The 20,101-nt window shown below is 44.8% G+C and overlaps 2 protein-coding genes across 2 annotated transcripts in view; one reads left to right on the top strand and one right to left on the bottom strand.

Moving 5' to 3' along the window:
• The window catches only part of RNF207 (ring finger protein 207), a 30,707-nt gene extending 26,198 nt beyond the window's left edge, over positions 1 to 4,509 (bottom strand). Inside the window, 3 exon segments of the mRNA XM_075279792.1 lie at positions 1,116 to 1,214; positions 1,216 to 1,249; positions 4,319 to 4,509. Of these exon segments, the coding sequence (XP_075135893.1) occupies positions 1,116 to 1,214; positions 1,216 to 1,249; positions 4,319 to 4,509 (324 nt within the window).
• ICMT (isoprenylcysteine carboxyl methyltransferase) overlaps positions 1 to 20,101 on the top strand; it is a 122,958-nt gene that overhangs the window by 45,533 nt on the left and 57,324 nt on the right. The gene's annotated exons all lie outside the window — the stretch shown is intronic.

Raw genomic sequence — 20,101 nt, forward strand, 5'->3', positions numbered from 1 at the left:
AACTTTAGCGGTGCCTGAATAGCCTTTTTAAAGGCTATTCACGCATATGTTGGGCTCTATCAGCATGATTTTGCTGATAGAGTCCCTTTAAGGCTATTCCGACGTGGTACCTAGAAAAAAATAGTGTGTGAATGATAGGATCCCTTTAAGTTAATAATAATAGCAGTATCCATAGTGTTAGCCTCAAAGTAGTATCCAGTCATATTGGTCTAATAAAAGTCACTTTAGTATCATTGAATGTAGAATCTATGGTGCCAGCATAATAATAAAGCATAACACACTTACCTGTTCTATAATATTCCTCCTCCACTATCTGCAGCCAGGAAGAGGAGAAATATCTGCCAATATACTGCACACACAAGCAGGGATAGACTGTAAGGGTAAGTTCACACAGAGCCTCAAAACCCTGACCAAAAAGACGTCTTCCATTGAAATCAATTGGAGCAGCTCTGGTCTTTTTCCGGGAGCCGTTTGAGCGAGGTGCTCATTCTTCAGGCCATTTCATCTCGCAATTCGGCCTGAAGACACACCCTCCTCCGGACTAGGCCCATTCATTGGGCCTAATCCGGAGCAGAGTGCATGAATGGATGCCGGTGCAGTGCACCAGCTTTCAGCTACCCGGTTTTTGATTCCGGACCAAAAAACCCAGTGTGAACTTACCCTAAGGGCTCATACCTATGACAGGGTGCGGGCTGAATCTCTCCCAATGGGTGGGTTCAATTCTGATAGTTACAGAGCAGATTCTACCCTGTTCTGTGGCATCAGAATGGAACCCCCCTTTGAAGTCAATGGGGGACAGGGAGATCATCCTAATGCCATCCCAGTGCTTTCTGCTATGACCTCAGACCCTCATTACTGCAGGGTAACATTACATACAGAACCTCTTTGTACTATGTAACCATCAGTCTGGCTAGGAGCTGTATGGATTAACCAGTGGGACTTTTTTTTAAATCAAGACCATTTAACAATTGACTCATTTTTTTATTTTATATGTCTTGGTAATATCCTTTGCATTATTTTTAGCCTCTCATACTGCATCGGTCATGTGACTTTAGCCAGTACCATTGACCCAGCTAGCATACAACTATAATAGATCCCTCTTAGTCTTTTCATACCTGCCTTTTGTTCTCCAGGTCACAGTTGGCGCACTGTACAATCTCTCCAGAGTCAGCGGAGCTGTCCACCAGGAACCTCAATAATCTGTCCACGGGGGGGTAGACCATTGTTTCCTTTCACTACAGATTGTTGCCTACAGAATGCAAACATAAAGAATCTCTATGTTAGAAAACATACACAGTTGTAACCAAATTCACAAGATTTACTACTTCAGCGTTTTTAGATCTCCTAGTCAGATGTTTGTATAGCATTTTGTATATAGATGATGAAACGTTAGAAATTGCACCAATATAGTAAATCTGTCCCAACATCTTCTCTGCTTCTGACTTGTCATGCTTAAAGATAGGATTGGTCAATTAATCAAACTCATTGAAAACTGCCCAACCTAATATAAAGTGGGATACCGTGAGGAGGGGGGGGGGGACACGGGATACCTTGGGGAATGGGAGGAATAGGGGATACCTTGGGGGATGGGAGGGAATAGGGGATACCTTGCAAAATTGTGGGTGTCCAGCTGCTCAGACCTGTACTAATCAGGAGAATGGGGGACCTCATTCTGAATGAAGAGGTGGTCTGGCAAAGGCACATCACTCCATTAATTTCAATGGGAGTGCCAGGGACAGCACAGCATTTGGCTATATCCAGCATCCTCACTGAAATGAATTAAATGGTGTATGTGATGCCCATTCACCGCTCCATTCAGAACTGGAGATATTGGGAACCTGAGTGGTCAGACCCCCACTGATCTGCAAGTTACCCCCTTTAAAACCCTTTAACAACTTATTCCTGTATATACGTTGACCTGCTATTTTTACCTGGAAAATTACAGCTGGATGCATCAGTACTGAACCTCCTCCTCAGGAGTGCACCAACCTGCTCCTCCCAACCTATTTTCTATATTGTGTTTTGATCTTTACTGCTATATTGTTTTGCATTGTGCTATGGTCTCTTCCGCCACCGCAAGGACTGTACTCTCTCCCCATCCCTCTCCCAAATTTTGTTGTGGTTTGTGCATTGCTTTGTATATTGTGTTGTGTTTCGTGCTATACCGCTGTATTGTATTGCCTTATATTGTGCTGTACTTCCCCCACCCCACTCCCTCGGTCCATATACCCCACTCCCTCCCCCTCCACCGTATATTGTGTTGTGGTTACATTGTTTGGCTGTTTTGTCTCGCATTGTGCCCCACTTGCCAATAAAGCAAACACATTCTCCCTTGGGATTAATAAAGTTATTCGGTTCTATTCTACAGTGGGGCCCCATTACTAGTTTTGCTATGGGGCCCTATAATTACTTGTTACGCCCCTGTATATAACACAGACGAAAGGTTCAGAAGCTGTGTGCACAGAGCTTGGCTTATTATAAGGCTCCACTGTACAAAAACATGGATGTGAATGCAGTATTATCTGCCTGTGTGACAACAGGCCAGTATCAGGATTAGCATAGTCCACTTATCACTTTCCCAGAAGCCTTTGCTTGGGCATTATGTTTGAGCTAAAAGTAGTAACACTTCACTTGCAGCTGCTCAGGGCTAAAGCTACTGAGATCCGCTATGTGTGAAGTCAGGAATGAATGCGGGGAAACAAAGGGTTTGTTTATCTGCCCCGCTATATGACCTTTATATCATCCGGTAACTAAACCAAAAGATATCTCTCCACTATCTCTCCGGCATTATATAGAAATTATCATTGCCAGCAGTGTGCTATGCAATATATACTGGGGTCCAGAATGGAATGTATTGCTTTGCTGCCAGATTTGTGTTTAAGATTCATTGGACATGCGCCATATTCCAAGTATCATTGCATCCTCCATACAGACCTGAATTAGCACAATGCACTCAGTCATATGGTACATAATAATGGAAAGGCTGTGAAATGTAGGAAATGTCTCTTTTGTAAGCCAGAATAAAGCATTAATAGGACAATAAAAAATGTATGTAGTACTGTGCCTGTGCGGAGTCGTGGCCCAGAACCTGGGGATGAACCTGGCACTAGGGGTGCTATTGAGCCGCGGGGTCGCTCCCCCTGTGAGTGCTGTGTTGTACTGGTGATGGATGCTGTGCAGTCCCACAACGCGTAGAGCAGGAAACCATTAAACAGACATTGCCATGAAATAGCTAGTGGGTTTACAAACCTTGTAGACTGAGAACCTCATGTTTATTTTCTAGATTTTCTTTTCAATGATTTTTATTGAATTTTCAAAGAAAAACAAGTACAACAGGATATAACTATAGATTTTGATGAGAAGCCTAAATCAATGTGTAATACTGGGATGTGCGGCCCATGTTGGCATAAGACATCTTATACTTTCCATAAACCCTCCTCACAATGTAGGAGGGATCAGAGTTTGTGTAACCTGGCTAATAGTTTATTGGTGTCCATCAGAATATCCTTTATGGGTGAAGCGGTCACATGCGCCACTTGCATCCATGCCCAAAACTCAGGCTAGTCACCTATTTGGAAAAAGGAAAGAATGGGTTAAAAAAAATAAAACCACCATTACTCACCTATCTGATTCCAGTGGCTATCCTTCTGAAACTTCCCTAGCCCCCCTGCTGCTTAGTATTTGGATGAGAAGTCATTGCCTTCATGTCAAGAGGGACCAAGAAGCGGAGAGCAGCCGGAGCCATAATTAATTATATTAATTATTATAATTCTGAATATGTTTTTCAAAGAACCCCTTTAAATCCCCTTCCTTATACTGATAATGAGATGACTGTGCTAAATTGGATTCAGTCTACACAGAAAAGCTGAATAGCACGCTAAAGAAAATATAAAGTGGCAAATTATTGTGCGTGAGTCAATGGCCAGTGTGAAAACTATAATATTCATAATTACACCCGATGAGTATTAACCCCTAATAACCCAATCATAATAACTTCTAGCCTCTATATATCAACAATAACATTTCCATTCACAGCCAGCAAGCAGAGTGTTCGCGAAACCACACCAATTCATTGTTTTTGAACCACAGCCATTACGTGTGGTCTTGCTCCAATAATGTCTTAGTTTTAAGTAATAGAAGCAATGTAAGACAATAGTGATTAGACTAGTATCAGGACAGGTTGAAGCCACAGAATTAAATAAACTCTCTGCTCTTATTTTTACATCTCTGCTTGCAGACAGTGAACGTGTGTTCCTCAATGTCCTATATTCTGATGGCAGAATGCGGCGTTGTAGCTGTTTCTTCCATGGTTACTTACCCACAAAGAGGACATGTCAGCCGGTTGTCTACCGCCCGACCACGGAGACAGTTGGCGCAGAAGTTGTGGTAACAATCGAGAAGGCATGGGTGCTCGTACTGCTCATGACACAGGAAACAGGCAAGTGGGTGACAATTGGCCTTGTCCAGGTCATGTAGATTTTCCAGAGGAGAGAATATCCCTCCGGACATGTCTATGATGCTGGTAATATACAAGAAACATTAATTCTACATAGAAATCATTATTATATATCATTATATTATATTATATTATATTAGCCTGAGGCCCCACATTGCAGAAAAGCTGCTTTTTTGCTGCAGTTTTCTGAGCCAAAGACAAGAATGGCTACAAAAGGAATGGGAGATATATAGGAAGTTCTTATACTTCTTACTTCTGCTCAATCCACTCCTGGCTCAATAAACCGCAGCAAAATTTGAAACAAAAAAAAAAGTTGCTCTTCAGCAACACGGGGCCTAAGGATTAAAATAATATTCCCATCTCAAACATTTTTTTTGCCTCTGAAACTTATGTATGTCAAGCCTATGCCATTCACACCCCCTTGGCAGGCAAAGTGAAAAAAAGTGTCTGAAACAGAATTGTGGTGCACTTGTAAATCTTCTCCAGTGTACCTAAGTGGTATAACACAGCTCCGCCCACTGTGTAGTAGCTTACCAGATTAGGCCGAGTTCACACTACTGTTGATGTCCATATCTGTCTTCCATCATAGGATGACAGCAATGGACATTAACTTTTGCAGAGAACGGACACAGACTGATTCTGTGTCCCTTCCCATTGATACTAATGTAAACAACATGAGGGACGCTGTCTTCAGTCATATTAGTTTACTTTTGTAACGTTAGATAAAATCGTGCATGAAGGACTTTTTCTTCCCTTGCAAAAGTAAGAGAAAAAAAACATAATAGAAAAACAGAATACATTTAGAAAAGTGGATAATGCTGTTTCTGTAACTCCTGAAGTTACGGACAGTGTAGCCCACTATTCTAAGCTGTTTCCATAAACTCTATTTACGTAATGGGAGTTACAGAAGAACTTAGTCACATTTGGCTGATTCTGTTTCCCAACCTTGTAGTCAGTAGAAGGAATCACATATTCTCATCTCCGCCATGTTTAACCAAGATTGGATATTCCTGAATACTCCTTTAAATATATCTAGTCATCCCAAAAAACTTGAGAGTCTTCAGTAGTTGACACCTTTTTAATGGCTAACTCATAATGATGACAGATTACAATGTTTTGAAGCTCTCGGCTTCATCTTCAGGTATATCTAAAAACAATTTCTGAAGGATGCATATTTATGTACAAAAGGGCACTAGGAGTAGAATTTTAGGAGGGAGGGGGGAAAAGAAGGTTATTGGTATATACAAGTAAACAATTCCACAGTTCCCAGGTTCTTATCAGTTCACAGAGTGTCTCAGTTCAGTGATTTCTGTAGGATGCCATGACCCCATGTGACAGATTCATCCCTTGCTGCAATGTTTGAAGCAGGGTCATAAACTTGTACTCATAAATCCGTCACTGTTCCCTTGATTTAAAATTCCCTCTTAAAAACAAAATTTTAATGTCATTGGTGATATTATGATCTTCATTGCAGAAACGTTTTGGCACAGTAAGGTCCATTCTTTCATAATATCACCAATGACATGCAAATTTAGTTTTTAAGAGGGAATTTTAAATCAAGGGAACAGCGACAGATTTATGAGTACAAGTTTATGACCCTGCTTCAAACATTGCAGCAAGGGATTACTCTGTCACATGGGTTCATGGCATCCTACAGAAATCACTGAACTGAGACAGCCATGACACTCTGTGAACTGATAAGAACCTGGGAACTGTGGAATTGTTTACTTGTATATACAAAATAACCTTCTTTTCCCCTTTCCCCCTTCCCTCCTAAAATTCTACTCCTAGTGTCCTTTTGTACATAAATATGCATCCTTCAGAAATTGATTTTAGATATACCTGAAGAAGAAGCCGAGAGCTTCGAAACGTTGTAATCTGTCATCATTATTAGAGATGAGTGAACACTAAAATGTTCGAGGTTCGAAATTCGATTCGAACAGCCGCTCAATGTTCGTGTGTTCGAACGGGTTTCGAACCCCATTATAGTCTATGGGGAACAGATACTCGTTAAGGGGGAAACCCAAATCCGTGTCTGGAGGGTCACCAAGTCCACTATGACACCCCAGGAAATGATGCCAACACCTCTGGAATGACACTGGGACAGCAGGGGAAGCATGTCTGGGGGCATCTAACACACCAAAGACCCTCTATTACCCCAACATCACAGCCTAACAACTACACACTTTACACACTCAATACCACCTCTCTGACAGTAGGAAAACACCTTGAAACATGTGTATTTGGCACTTGCAGTGAGGAGAGCTTGTCACCAGCAGTGAATTTGGCCCTTGTAGTAAGTTGAGGTTGGCATCAACATTTGTTTTGAAAATCAGGGTGGATTGAGCCTCTAACCAGCAGAGTTTGGGCAAATTCATGGTGGAGGGAGCCTCTAAAAACCCCAGTTTGGACCAATTCATGATGGAGGGAGCCTCTAAAAACCCCAGTTTGGACCAATTCATGGTGGAGGGAGCCTCTAAAAACCCCAGTTTGGACCAATTCATGATGGAGGGAGCCTCTAAACAGCCCAGTTTGGGCAAATTCATGGTGGAGGGAGCCTCTAAAAACCCCCAGTTTGGACCAATTCATGGTGGAGGGAGCCTCTAAAAACCCCAGTTTGGACCAATTCATGGTGGAGGGAGCCTCTAAACAGCCCAGTTTGGGCAAATTCATGGTGGAGGGAGCCTCTAAACAGCCCAATTTGGGCAAATTCATGGTGGAGGGAGCCTCTAAAAACCCCAGTTTGGACCAATTCATGGTGGAGGGAGCCTCTAAAAACCCCAGTTTGGACCAATTCATGGTGGAGGGAGCCTCTAAAAACCCCAGTTTGGACCAATTCATGGTGGAGGGAGCCTCTAAACAGCCCAGTTTGGACCAATTCATGGTGGAGGGAGCCTCTAAAAACCCCAGTTTGGACCAATTCATGGTGGAGGGAGCCTCTAAACAGCCCAGTTTGGGCAAATTCATGGTGGAGGGAGCCTCTAAAAACCCCCAGTTTGGACCAATTCATGGTGGAGGGAGCCTCTAAAAACCCCAGTTTGGACCAATTCATGGTGGAGGGAGCCTCTAAACAGCCCAGTTTGGGCAAATTCATGGTGGAGGGAGCCTCTAAAAACCCCAGTTTGGACCAATTCATGGTGGAGGGAGCCTCTAAAAACCCCAGTTTGGACCAATTCATGGTGGAGGGAGCCTCTAAAAACCCCAGTTTGGACCAATTCATGGTGGAGGGAGCCTCTAAAAACCCCAGTTTGGACCAATTCATGGTGGAGGGAGCCTCTAAAAACCCCAGTTTGGACCAATTCATGGTGGAGGGAGCCTCTAAAAACCCCAGTTTGGACCAATTCATGATGGAGGGAGCCTCTAAACAGCCCAGTTTGGGCAAATTCATGGTGGAGGGAGCCTCTAAAAACCCCCAGTTTGGACCAATTCATGGTGGAGGGAGCCTCTAAAAACCCCAGTTTGGACCAATTCATGGTGGAGGGAGCCTCTAAACAGCTCAGTTTGGGCAAATTCATGGTGGAGGGAGCCTCTAAACAGCCCAGTTTGGGCAAATTCATGGTGGAGGGAGCCTCTAAAAACCCCAGTTTGGACCAATTCATGGTGGAGGGAGCCTCTAAAAACCCCAGTTTGGACCAATTCATGGTGGAGGGAGCCTCTAAAAATCCCAGTTTGGACCAATTCATGGTGGAGGGAGCCTCTAAACAGCCCAGTTTGGGCAAATTCATGGTGGAGGGAGCCTCTAACCAGCCCAGTTTGGACCAATTCATGGTGGAGGGAGCCTCTAAAAACCCCAGTTTGGACCAATTCATGGTGGAGGGAGCCTATAAACAGCCCAGTTTGGACCAATTCATGGTGGAGGGAGCCTATAAACAGCCCAGTTTGGACCAATTCATGGTGGAGGGAGCCTCTAAAAACCCCAGTTTGGACCAATTCATGGTGGAGGGAGCCTCTAAACAGCCCAGTTTGGGCAAATTCATGGTGGAGGGAGCCTCTAAACAGCCCAGTTTGGGCAAATTCATGGTGGAGGGAGCCTCTAAAAACCCCCAGTTTGGACCAATTCATGGTGGAGGGAGCCTCTAAAAACCCCAGTTTGGACCAATTAATGGTGGAGGGAGCCTCTAAACAGCTCAGTTTGGGCAAATTCATGGTGGAGGGAGCCTCTAAACAGCCCAGTTTGGGCAAATTCATGGTGGAGGGAGCCTCTAAAAACCCCAGTTTGGACCAATTCATGGTGGAGGGAGCCTCTACAAACCCCAGTTTGGACCAATTCATGGTGGAGGGAGCCTCTAAAAACCCCAGTTTGGACCAATTCATGGTGGAGGGAGCCTCTAAACAGCCCAGTTTGGGCAAATTCATGGTGGAGGGAGCCTCTAAACAGCCCAGTTTGGGCAAATTCATGGTGGAGGGAGCCTCTAACCAGCCCAGTTTGGACCAATTCATGGTGGAGGGAGCCTCTAAAAACCCCAGTTTGGACCAATTCATGGTAGAGGGAGCCTATAAACAGCCCAGTTTGGACCAATTCATGGTGGAGGGAGCCTATAAACAGCCCAGTTTGGACCAATTCATGGTGGAGGGAGCCTCTAAAAACCCCAGTTTGGACCAATTCATGGTGGAGGGAGCCTCTAAACAGCCCAGTTTGGGCAAATTCATGGTGGAGGGAGCCTCTAAACAGCCCAGTTTGGGCAAATTCATGGTGGAGGGAGCCTCTAACCAGCCCAGTTTGGACCAATTCATGGTGGAGGGAGCCTCTAAAAACCCCAGTTTGGACCAATTCATACTGGAGGGAGCCTCTAAACAGCCCAGTTTGGACCAATTCATGGTGGAGGGAGCCTCTAAAAACCCCAGTTTGGACCAATTCATGGTGGAGGGAGCCTCTAAACAGCCCAGTTTGGGAAAATTCATGGTGGAGGGAGCCTCTAACCAGCCCAGTTTGGACCAATTCATGGTGGAGGGAGCCTCTAAAAACCCCAGTTTGGACCAATTCATGGTGGAGGGAGCCTCTAAAAACCCCAGTTTGGACCAATTCATGGTGGAGGGAGCCTCTAAACAGCCCAGTTTGGACCAATTCATGGTGGAGGGAGCCTCTAAAAACCCCAGTTTGGACCAATTCATGGTGGAGGGAGCCTCTAAACAGCCCAGTTTGGACCAATTCATGGTGGAGGGAGCCTCTAACCAGCAGAGTTGGTGGAAATCAGGGTGGAGGGAGCCTCTAACCAGCAGAGTTGTGGGAAAGCAGGGTGGAGGGAGCCTCTAACCAGCAGAGTTGGTGGAAATCAGGGTGGAGGGAGCCTCTAACCAGCAGAGTTGTGGGAAAGCAGGGTGGAGGGAGCCTCTAACCAGCAGCGTTGTGGGAAAGCAGGGTGGAGGGAGCCTCTAACCAGCAGAGTTGTGGGAAAGCAGGGTGGAGGGAGCCTCTAACCAGCAGAGTTGGTGGAAATCAGGGTGGAGGGAGCCTCTAACCAGCAGAGTTGGGGGAAATCAGGGTGGAGGGAGCCTAGTATTAGCAGAATTGTGCAACGCTTATGGTGGATGAGTATGAGGATGCGGAGGAATTGGAGAGGTTGAGTACAGACATGGAGTTTCATGTTGGGGTGCTTTACACAGGTGGGCACAAAAATGAAGGCTCTATCCAGTGGTGGTTCATTTTTATCAAAGTGAGCCGGTCGGCACTCTCAGCTGACAGACGGGTGCGCTTGTCAGTGATGATGCCACCGGCTGCACTGAACACCCTCTGAGATAGGACGCTGGCGGCAGGACAGGACAGCACCTCCAAGGCATATAGGGCAAGTTCAAGCCACAGGTCCAACTTCGACACCCAATATGTGTAGGGCGCAGAGGGGTCGGAGAGGACAGGGCTGTGGTCGGAAAGGTATTCCCGCAACATGCGCCTATACTTCTCACGCCTGGTGACACTAGGACCATCCGTGGCGGCACTTTGGCGAGGGGGTGCCATCAAGGTGTCCCAGACCTTAGACAGTGTGCCCCTCGTTTGTGTGGACCGGTGAGAACTTGGTTGCCTACTGGAGGAACTGCCCTCCCTGCTGCCAACGTCACATGCTGGAAACATCTCCATCATATTCTGCACCAATTGCCTGTGGCAAGCATTGATGCGATTGGCCCTCCCCTCTACCGGAATAAAAGACGAGATGTTGTTTTTATACCGGGGGTCAAGGATAGCAAAGATCCAGTACTGGTTGTCCTCCATGATTTTGACAATACGCTTGTCGGTTGTAAAGCACCCCAACATGAACTCAGCCATGTCTGCCACAGTGTTAGTTGGCATGACTCCTCTGGCCCCACCGGAAAGTTCAATCTCCATTTCCTCCTCATCCTCCATGTCTACCCATCCGCGCTGCAACAATGGGACGATTCGAAGTTGCCCGGAAGCCTCCTGTATCACCATCACATCATCGGACAACTCTTCTTCCTCCTCCTCCTCCTCCATTAAACACAGTGAAGCAGACAGATGTGTGGACCTACTCTCCAGCTGTGACGGATCGGATGCTATCCCTAACTCCTCTGTGTGATCTGAGTTATCCCTGATGTCAATCAGGGATTCTCTCAGAACACACAAGAGCGGGATTGTAAGGCTCACCATCGCATCCTCAGAGCTCACCCTCCTTGTGGACTCCTCAAAGACCCGTAGGATGTCACAAAGGTCTCTCATCCATGGCCACTCATGGATGTGAAACTGAGGCAGCTGACTTTGTGGCACCCTAGGGTTTTGTAGCTGGTATTCCATCAAAGGTCTCTGCTGCTCAACCACTCTATTCAACATCTGAAACGTTGAGTTCCAGCGTGTGGGGACGTTGCACAAAAGCCGGTGTTGTGGCACATGCAGGCGTTGCTGGAGAGATTTTAAGCTAGCAGCGGCTACTGTCGACTTGCGAAAGTGGGCGCACATGCGCCGCACTTTCACCAGTAGCTCTGGAACATTGGGGTAGCTCTTTAGGAAACGTTGCACCACTAGGTTGAAGACGTGGGCCAGGCATGGAACATGTTGGAGTCCGGCAAGCTCCAGAGCTGCTACCAGGTTCCGGCCGTTATTACAAACGACCATGCCTGGGCCCAGGTGCAGCGGCTCAAACCATATTGCTGTCTCATCGAGGAGGGCATCCCTCACCTCGGAGGCAGTGTGCTGTCTGTCCCCCAAGCTGATCAGCTTCAGCACAGCCTGCTGACGTCTACCAACGCCAGTGCTGCAACGTTTCCAACTCGTAGCTGGGGTCAATCTAACAGCGGAGGAGGAGGCGGTGGCGGAGGAGGAGGCGGTGGCGGAGGAGGAGGCGGTAGAGGAGGAGGAGGAGGGGGGTGTTCTTCTCGTGACCCTGCCAGGAATGTTAGGCGGGGAGACGAGGTACACCAGGCCAGTTTGGGAAGCAGTCCCAGCCTCAACTACATTCACCCAGTGTGCCGTCAGTGAAATGTAGCGTCCCTGTCCGCATGCACTTGTCCACGCGTCGGTGGTCAAGTGGACCTTTGTGCAAAGCGCGGAACTAAGGGCCCGCCTGATGTTGAGTGACACGTGCTGGTGCAAGGCAGGGACGGCACACCGGGAGAAGTAGTGACGGCTAGGGACGGCATAGCGAGGTGCCGCAGTTGCCATCAGGTCCAGGAAGGCGGGAGTTTCAACAAGCCGGAACGCCAACATCTCCTGGGCCAGCAGTTTAGCGATGTTGGCGTTCAAGGCTTGCGCGTGTGGGTGGTTAGCAGTGTATTTCTGCCGCCGCTCCAATGTCTGAGAGATGGTGGGTTGTTGTAAAGAAGCGCCTGATGGTGCCTTTGATGGTGCAGGAGAAGGAGATAAGACAGGAACAGGGGTGGATGAGGGAGAAGTCAACAAAGTGGCGGAGGCAGATGAAGTGGTGTCCTGGCTCGTCCTCTGGAGTGCATCGCCAGCACAGTCAGCAGTGGCAGTGGCAGAGGCAGAGGCAGTGGCAGAGGCAGTGGCGTGAACGGCAGGCGGCCTTTGTCCTGCCGTTGCTGCCTGCCACTGATTCCAGTGCTTGGATTCCAAATGACGGCGCATTGAAGTGGTGGACAGGTTGCTCTTCTCAGAGCCCCTAATCAATTTCGAGAGGCAAATTGTGCAGACAACACTATATCTGTCCTCGGCGCATTCCTTGAAAAAACTCCACACCTTCGAGAAACGTGCCCTCGAGGTGGGAGTTTTTCGGGGCTGGGTACGAACTGGAACATCTTGGGAGATTCCGGGTGTGGCCTGGCTTTGCCTAAGCTGATGACCTCTGCCTCTGCCTCTAGCTACCCTTTTTGGTGCTGCACCTGCCTCAACATCCACACTACTTTCCCCGCTTGACATCCCCCCTGTCCAGGTCGGGTCAGTGTCCTCATCATCCACCACTTCCTCTTCCAACTCCTGTCTCATCTCCTCCTCCCGCACAATGCGCCGGTCAACTGGATGCCCTGACGGCAACTGCGTCACATCATCGTTGATGAGGGTGGGTTGCTGGTCATCCACCACCAAATCGAACGGAGATGGAGGAGACTCTAGTGTTTGAGCATCTGGACACAGATGCTCCTCTGTTAGGTTCGTGGAATCATGACGTGGAGAGGCAGGTTGAGGGACAATGAAAGGAGCGGAGAACAGCTCTGGGGAGCAGGGACAGTTGGGGTTATTGTTCTGTGAAGCTTGGGAATTTTGGGAGGAAGGAGGACAAGACTGTTGGGTAATAGGAGGAGAGGAGGCAGAGTCTGACTGGCTGCTGGACAATGTGCTGTAAGCGTTCTCTGACAGCCATTGCAAGACCTGTTCCTGGTTCTCGGGCCTACTAAGGTTTGTACCCTGCAGTTTAGTTAATGTGGCAAGCAACCCTGGCACTGTGGAGTGGCGCAATGCTTGCTGCCCCACAGGAGTAGGCACGGGACGCCCTGTGGCTTCACTGCTACCTTGCTCCCCAGAACCATTCCCCCGACCTCGCCCACGGCCTCGTCCACGTCCCTTTCCGGGAGCCTTGCACATTTTGAATTCCCAGTTAGAAATTGGCACTATATACCAGTAGCAAAAATTGTGGGTGCACGTAACCCCAATATATTCTTTGAATTCCCAGTCAGACAATGGCACTATATACCAGTAGCAAGAAATGAGGGTATTTATAACCCCAATATATTCTTTGAATTCCCAGTCAGACAATGGCACTATATACCAGTAGCAAGAAATGAGGGTATTTGTAACCCCAATATATTCTTTGAATTACCAGTCAGAAACTGGCACTATATGGCAGTAGCAAGAAATGAGGGTATTTATAACCCCAATATATTCTTTGAATTCCCAGTCAGACAATGGCACTATATACCAGTAGCAAGAAATGAGGGTATTTATAACCCCAATATATTCTTTGAATTACCAGTCAGAAACTGGCACTATATGGCAGTAGCAAGAAATGAGGGTATTTATAACCCCAATATATTCTTTGAATTCCCAGTCAGACAATGGCACTATATACCAGTAGCAAGAAATGAGGGTATTTGTAACCCCAATATATTCTTTGAATTCCCAGTCAGACAATGGCACTATATACCAGTAGCAAGAAATGAGGGTATTTGTATCCCCAATATATTCTTTGAATTCCCAGTCAGACAATGGCACTATATACCAGTAGCAAAAATTGTGGGTGCACGTAACCCCAATATATTCTTTGAATTACCAGTCAGAAACTGGCACTATATGGCAGTAGCAAGAAATGAGGGTATTTATAACCCCAATATATTCTTTGAATTCCCAGTCAGACAATGGCACTATATACCAGTAGCAAGAAATGAGGGTATTTGTAACCCCAATATATTCTTTGAATTCCCAGTCAGACAATGGCACTATATACCAGTAGCAAGAAATGAGGGTATTTATAACCCCAATATATTCTTTGAATTCCCAGTCAGACAATGGCACTATATACCAGTAGCAAGAAATGAGGGTATTTGTAACCCCAATATATTCTTTGAATTCCCAGTCAGAAACTGGCACTATATGGCAGTAGCAAGAAATGAGGGTATTTGTAACCCCAATATATTCTTTGAATTCCCAGTCAGACAATGGCACTATATACCAGTAGCAAGAAATGAGGGTATTTGTAACCCCAATATATTCTTTGAATTCCCAGTCAGACAATGGCACTATATACCAGTAGCAAAAATTGTGGGTGCACGTAACCCCAATATATTCTTTGAATTACCAGTCAGAAACTGGCACTATATGGCAGTAGCAAGAAATGAGGGTATTTATAACCCCAATATATTCTTTGAATTCCCAGTCAGACAATGGCACTATATACCAGTAGCAAGAAATGAGGGTATTTATAACCCCAATATATTCTTTGAATTCCCAGTCAGACAATGGCACTATATACCAGTAGCAAGAAATGAGGGTATTTATAACCCCAATATATTCTTTGAATTCCCAGTCAGACAATGGCACTATATGGCAGTAGCAAGAAATGAGGGTATTTATAACCCCAATATATTCTTTGAATTACCAGTCAGAAACTGGCACTATATGGCAGTAGCAAGAAATGAGGGTATTTATAACCCCAATATATTCTTTGAATTCCCATTCAGACAATGGCACTATATACCAGTAGCAAGAAATGAGGGTATTTGTAACCCCAATATATTCTTTGAATTCCCAGTCAGACAATGGCACTATATACCAGTAGCAAGAAATGAGGGTATTTGTAACCCCAATATATTCTTTGAATTCCCAGTCAGACAATGGCACTATATACCAGTAGCAAAAATTGTGGGTGCACGTAACCCCAATATATTCTTTGAATTACCAGTCAGAAACTGGCACTATATGGCAGTAGCAAGAAATGAGGGTATTTGTAACCCCAATATATTCTTTGAATTCCCAGTCAGACAATGGCACTATATGCCAGTAGCAAGAAATGAGGGTATTTATAACCCCAATATATTCTTTGAATTACCAGTCAGAAACTGGCACTATATGGCAGTAGCAAGAAATGAGGGTATTTATAACCCCAATATATTCTTTGAATTCCCAGTCAGACAATGGCACTATATACCAGTAGCAAGAAATGAGGGTATTTGTAACCCCAATATATTCTTTGAATTCCCAGTCAGACAATGGCACTATATACCAGTAGCAAGAAATGAGGGTATTTGTAACCCCAATATATTCTTTGAATTCCCAGTCAGACAATGGCACTATATACCAGTAGCAAAAATTGTGGGTGCACGTAACCCCAATATATTCTTTGAATTACCAGTCAGAAACTGGCACTATATGGCAGTAGCAAGAAATGAGGGTATTTGTAACCCCAATATATTCTTTGAATTACCAGTCAGAAACTGGCACTATATGGCAGTAGCAAGAAATGAGGGTATTTATAACCCCAATATATTCTTTGAATTCCCAGTCAGACAATGGCACTATATACCAGTAGCAAGAAATGAGGGTATTTGTAACCCCAATATATTCTTTGAATTCCCATTCAGACAATGGCACTATATACCAGTAGCAAGAAATGAGGGTATTTATAACCCCAATATATTCTTTGAATTACCAGTCAGACAATGGCACTATATGGCAGTAGCAAGAAATGAGGGTATTTATAACCCCAATATATTCTTTGAATTACCAGTCAGAAACTGGCACTATATGGCAGTAGCAAGAAATGAGGGTATTTATAACCCCAATATATTTTTTGAATTCCCAGTCAGACAATGGCACTATATACCAGTAGCAAGAAATGAGGGTATTTGTAACCCCAATATATTCTTTGAATTCCCAGTCAGACAATGGCACTATATACCAGTAGCAAGAAATGAGGGTATTTGTAACCCCAATATATTCTTTGAATTCCCAGTCAGACAATGGCACTATATACCAGTAGCAAAAATTGTGGGTGCACGTAACCCCAATATATTCTTTGAATTACCAGTCAGAAACTGGCACTATATGGCAGTAGCAAGAAATGAGGGTATTTGTAACCCCAATATATTCTTTGAATTCCCAGTCAGACAATGGCACTATATACCAGTAGCAAGAAATGAGGGTATTTATAACCCCAATATATTCTTTGAATTCCCAGTCAGACAATGGCACTATATACCAGTAGCAAGAAATGAGGGTATTTATAACCCCAATATATTCTTTGAATTACCAGTCGGAAACTGGCACTATATGGCAGTAGCAAGAAATGAGGGTATTTGTAACCCCAATATATTCTTTGAATTCCCAGTCAGACAATGGCACTATATACCAGTAGCAAGAAATGAGGGTATTTATAACCCCAATATATTCTTTGAATTCCCAGTCAGACAATGGCGCTATATACCAGTAGCAAGAAATGAGGGTATTTATAACCCCAATATATTCTTTGAATTACCAGTCAGAAACTGGCACTATATGGCAGTAGCAAGAAATGAGGGTATTTATAACCCCAATATATTCTTTGAATTCCCAGTCAGACAATGGCACTATATACCAGTAGCAAGAAATGAGGGTATTTGTAACCCCAATATATTCTTTGAATTCCCAGTCAGACAATGGCACTATATACCAGTAGCAAGAAATGAGGGTATTTGTAACCCCAATATATTCTTTGAATTCCCAGTCAGACAATGGCACTATATACCAGTAGCAAAAATTGTGGGTGCACGTAACCCCAATATATTCTTTGAATTACCAGTCAGAAACTGGCACTATATGGCAGTAGCAAGAAATGAGGGTATTTATAACCCCAATATATTCTTTGAATTCCCAGTCAGACAATGGCACTATATACCAGTAGCAAGAAATGAGGGTATTTATAACCCCAATATATTCTTTGAATTACCAGTCAGAAACTGGCACTATATGGCAGTAGCAAGAAATGAGGGTATTTATATCCCCAATATATTCTTTGAATTACCAGTCAGAAACTGGCACTATATGGCAGTAGCAAGAAATGAGGGTATTTGTAACCCCAATATATTCTTTGAATTCCCAGTCAGACAATGGCACTATATACCAGTAGCAAGAAATGAGGGTATTTATAACCCCAATATATTCTTTGAATTCCCAGTCAGACAATGGCACTATATACCAGTAGCAAAAATTGTGGGTATTTATAACCCCAATATATTCTCAGTCAGACAATGGCACTATATGGCAGTAGCAAAAATAGTGGGTGTATATAGCCCCAATTCTATTGCTAGGGGACTTGCAGGGTATTTCTGGGGTGAAGGTGGGGGGGCACACCGTTGGAACGGGTATCGGGGGTATATATCGGGTATACGGGAATACACTGACAGTGTATTCCATTCAGGATCCTGGGAAAGCTGGGTTGCGGCGATTGAGCCCGTCAGTGCCACGTTACACTGACAAGCTTCTCCCTGGAATTTAGCTCTTACAAGAGCTGTTGTGGTTGTCTTCTCCTTCCTATCCTAGCCTGTCCCTGCCTACCCAGAATCTAAGCCCTAGCTAGCTGGACGGAAACCTCCGTCCTCGGTGAATTGCAAGCTCAGAATGACGCGAACCTGGGCGGCGCTGTTCTTTTAAATTAGAGGTCACATGTTTTCGGCAGCCAATGGGTTTTGCCTACTTTTTTCAACGTCACCGGTGTCGTAGTTCCTGTCCCACCTACCCTGCGCTGTTATTGGAGCAAAAAAGGCGCCAGGGAAGGTGGGAGGGGAATCGAGTAATGGCGCACTTTACCACGCAGTGTTCGATTCGATTCGAACATGCCGAACAGCCTAATATCCGATCGAACATGAGTTCGATAGAACACTGTTCGCTCATCTCTAATCATTATGAGTTAGCCATTAAAAAAAGTATCAACTACTGAAGACTCTCAAGTTTTTTGTTTTTTATATTTCCTACCCACTGGCTAACATGGTACAAAAACTTGTTATCCCATACAGTCTCATAAATTGATGGGACACCCCCTTTCAATGTACACCGTCTTTTTGAGCCAGACTGTCAAGTTATGACCTCTATGATTCTTGTCTATTGTTTATTACATCTGGTACAACAATTGGCTATAGCCAATCTCTTATTTATCTCCCCAAGAAGTGTTCCCAACACTTTCAGTTCCCTAGGTACTCATACTGTAAATGCTGTGTATATCAAATTGGCTACTTCTTCCCAATACTACGAGAACCAGATACATATACACATATCATATACAACAAATTGGCACCCAAAATTGAGCATACCATGTCTTTAGGCTGTAGCCCCATCTTTATCAAAACCCTCGTGGTCATATATACTACGTGCAGCAAGAATAATGTAGACATAATTGAGTCTCTGACCCACATTAATAAAGTTTTATCACACAACCCCTTTAATAAACCAAGATCTTAAGGTATTTGGACATGACCAACAGGAGATGGAAACAGATAGGAAACCCTCACCTATGAGACATATGGAGCCTGTGTGGGATTTCAGTCTCTAGAAATCCAATGATTCCATTCACTGACATCAAGCAGAGATTATATAAATACATGGATATGCATGTAAATGGATGTAGATGAAAACATTATAAAACCTTTTATTATTCAATAAGTATACTTTCCCCCTCATCGACCTTCCCGCCTAGTTACATGATCCTATATTTTGCACATTCCCAGCACGATGTGACAATTAGAGCCCGACCATATCACAGGGGGCGACCGCAGAATGTCTCGCTAGGTTCATTTATCATGGACAAGGAAACTTCAAGGACAGTCTGCTGAACTAGAACTTCGTACAGTGAAATAGGGGAGACACTGCTGAAAATATTTAACCCCTCGCAGGAACCTTTCAGTTCCAAGCATCTATTCTTAGTACATAACACCTTAAGATGTGTAAATGGTTAGAGAAATAATGAAAATGTTGTGCCTCATAACAAGAAGGGCTTGCTCACCTGTGAGATGTGAGAGGACGTTGGGTAAGTAGTGGCCCCGTGTTCTTGCTCCTTCTCTGTCTGCTTCCACTTGTCGGAGTAGAATGGAATGACAGATATGCGTTGGCTTTTCCTAGGGCAGAGTAGACGCCAGTGACGTGCAGACAGTATCTAGGCTGACAATGCTATGCCAAGAACACATATCTTCCATGTACTGTCTGAAAACACTGAGGATCTAAAAATATGACCTGGTTACAGAGAAAACGTCAAAAAATATTATCAATCAATATAATTCAATAGGGGAGGTTTTTGTTATGTGCCTGGCCAACGCATAGTTACCTGCCAGTACAATGGATGTACCACTGGCTAACAAGAAGGATGTCCATGTGGTCCACAGCCACTCCACCTGTCACCTTAGAGTCATCAACAGGAACCATGTTCTCCCCACATGTCATATTTCGTGCTATGGAATGTGCAATATTTTTTTTCTTATGGATTTTCACATTGTCTGCAAAATAACAACAGATAGCAGCCAAACAAAGCAGTTTTGCTGAAGCAGTGTATTTAGGCAAAGTCTTGAATCCACATAAGCTAGCAGTATAGATAGGATCCTTGTGATGGGACAACCCCTTTAATAAAAAGTATGCTTACCGTGCCGTGAATGAACGGCATGGGCTGCGCATGGGTGACACATGGAGCTGCGGAAGCAGGGCCGCAAAATTGGACAGGAATAGGACCTATTCCATACTCTGTGGCTTGGACTGTCAGCTTGCACAAGGGACCATGTAATTCATGGTCATCT

Source organism: Leptodactylus fuscus, chromosome 6 (genome assembly GCF_031893055.1).
Source record: "Leptodactylus fuscus isolate aLepFus1 chromosome 6, aLepFus1.hap2, whole genome shotgun sequence".
Lineage (NCBI taxonomy): Eukaryota > Metazoa > Chordata > Amphibia > Anura > Leptodactylidae > Leptodactylus > Leptodactylus fuscus.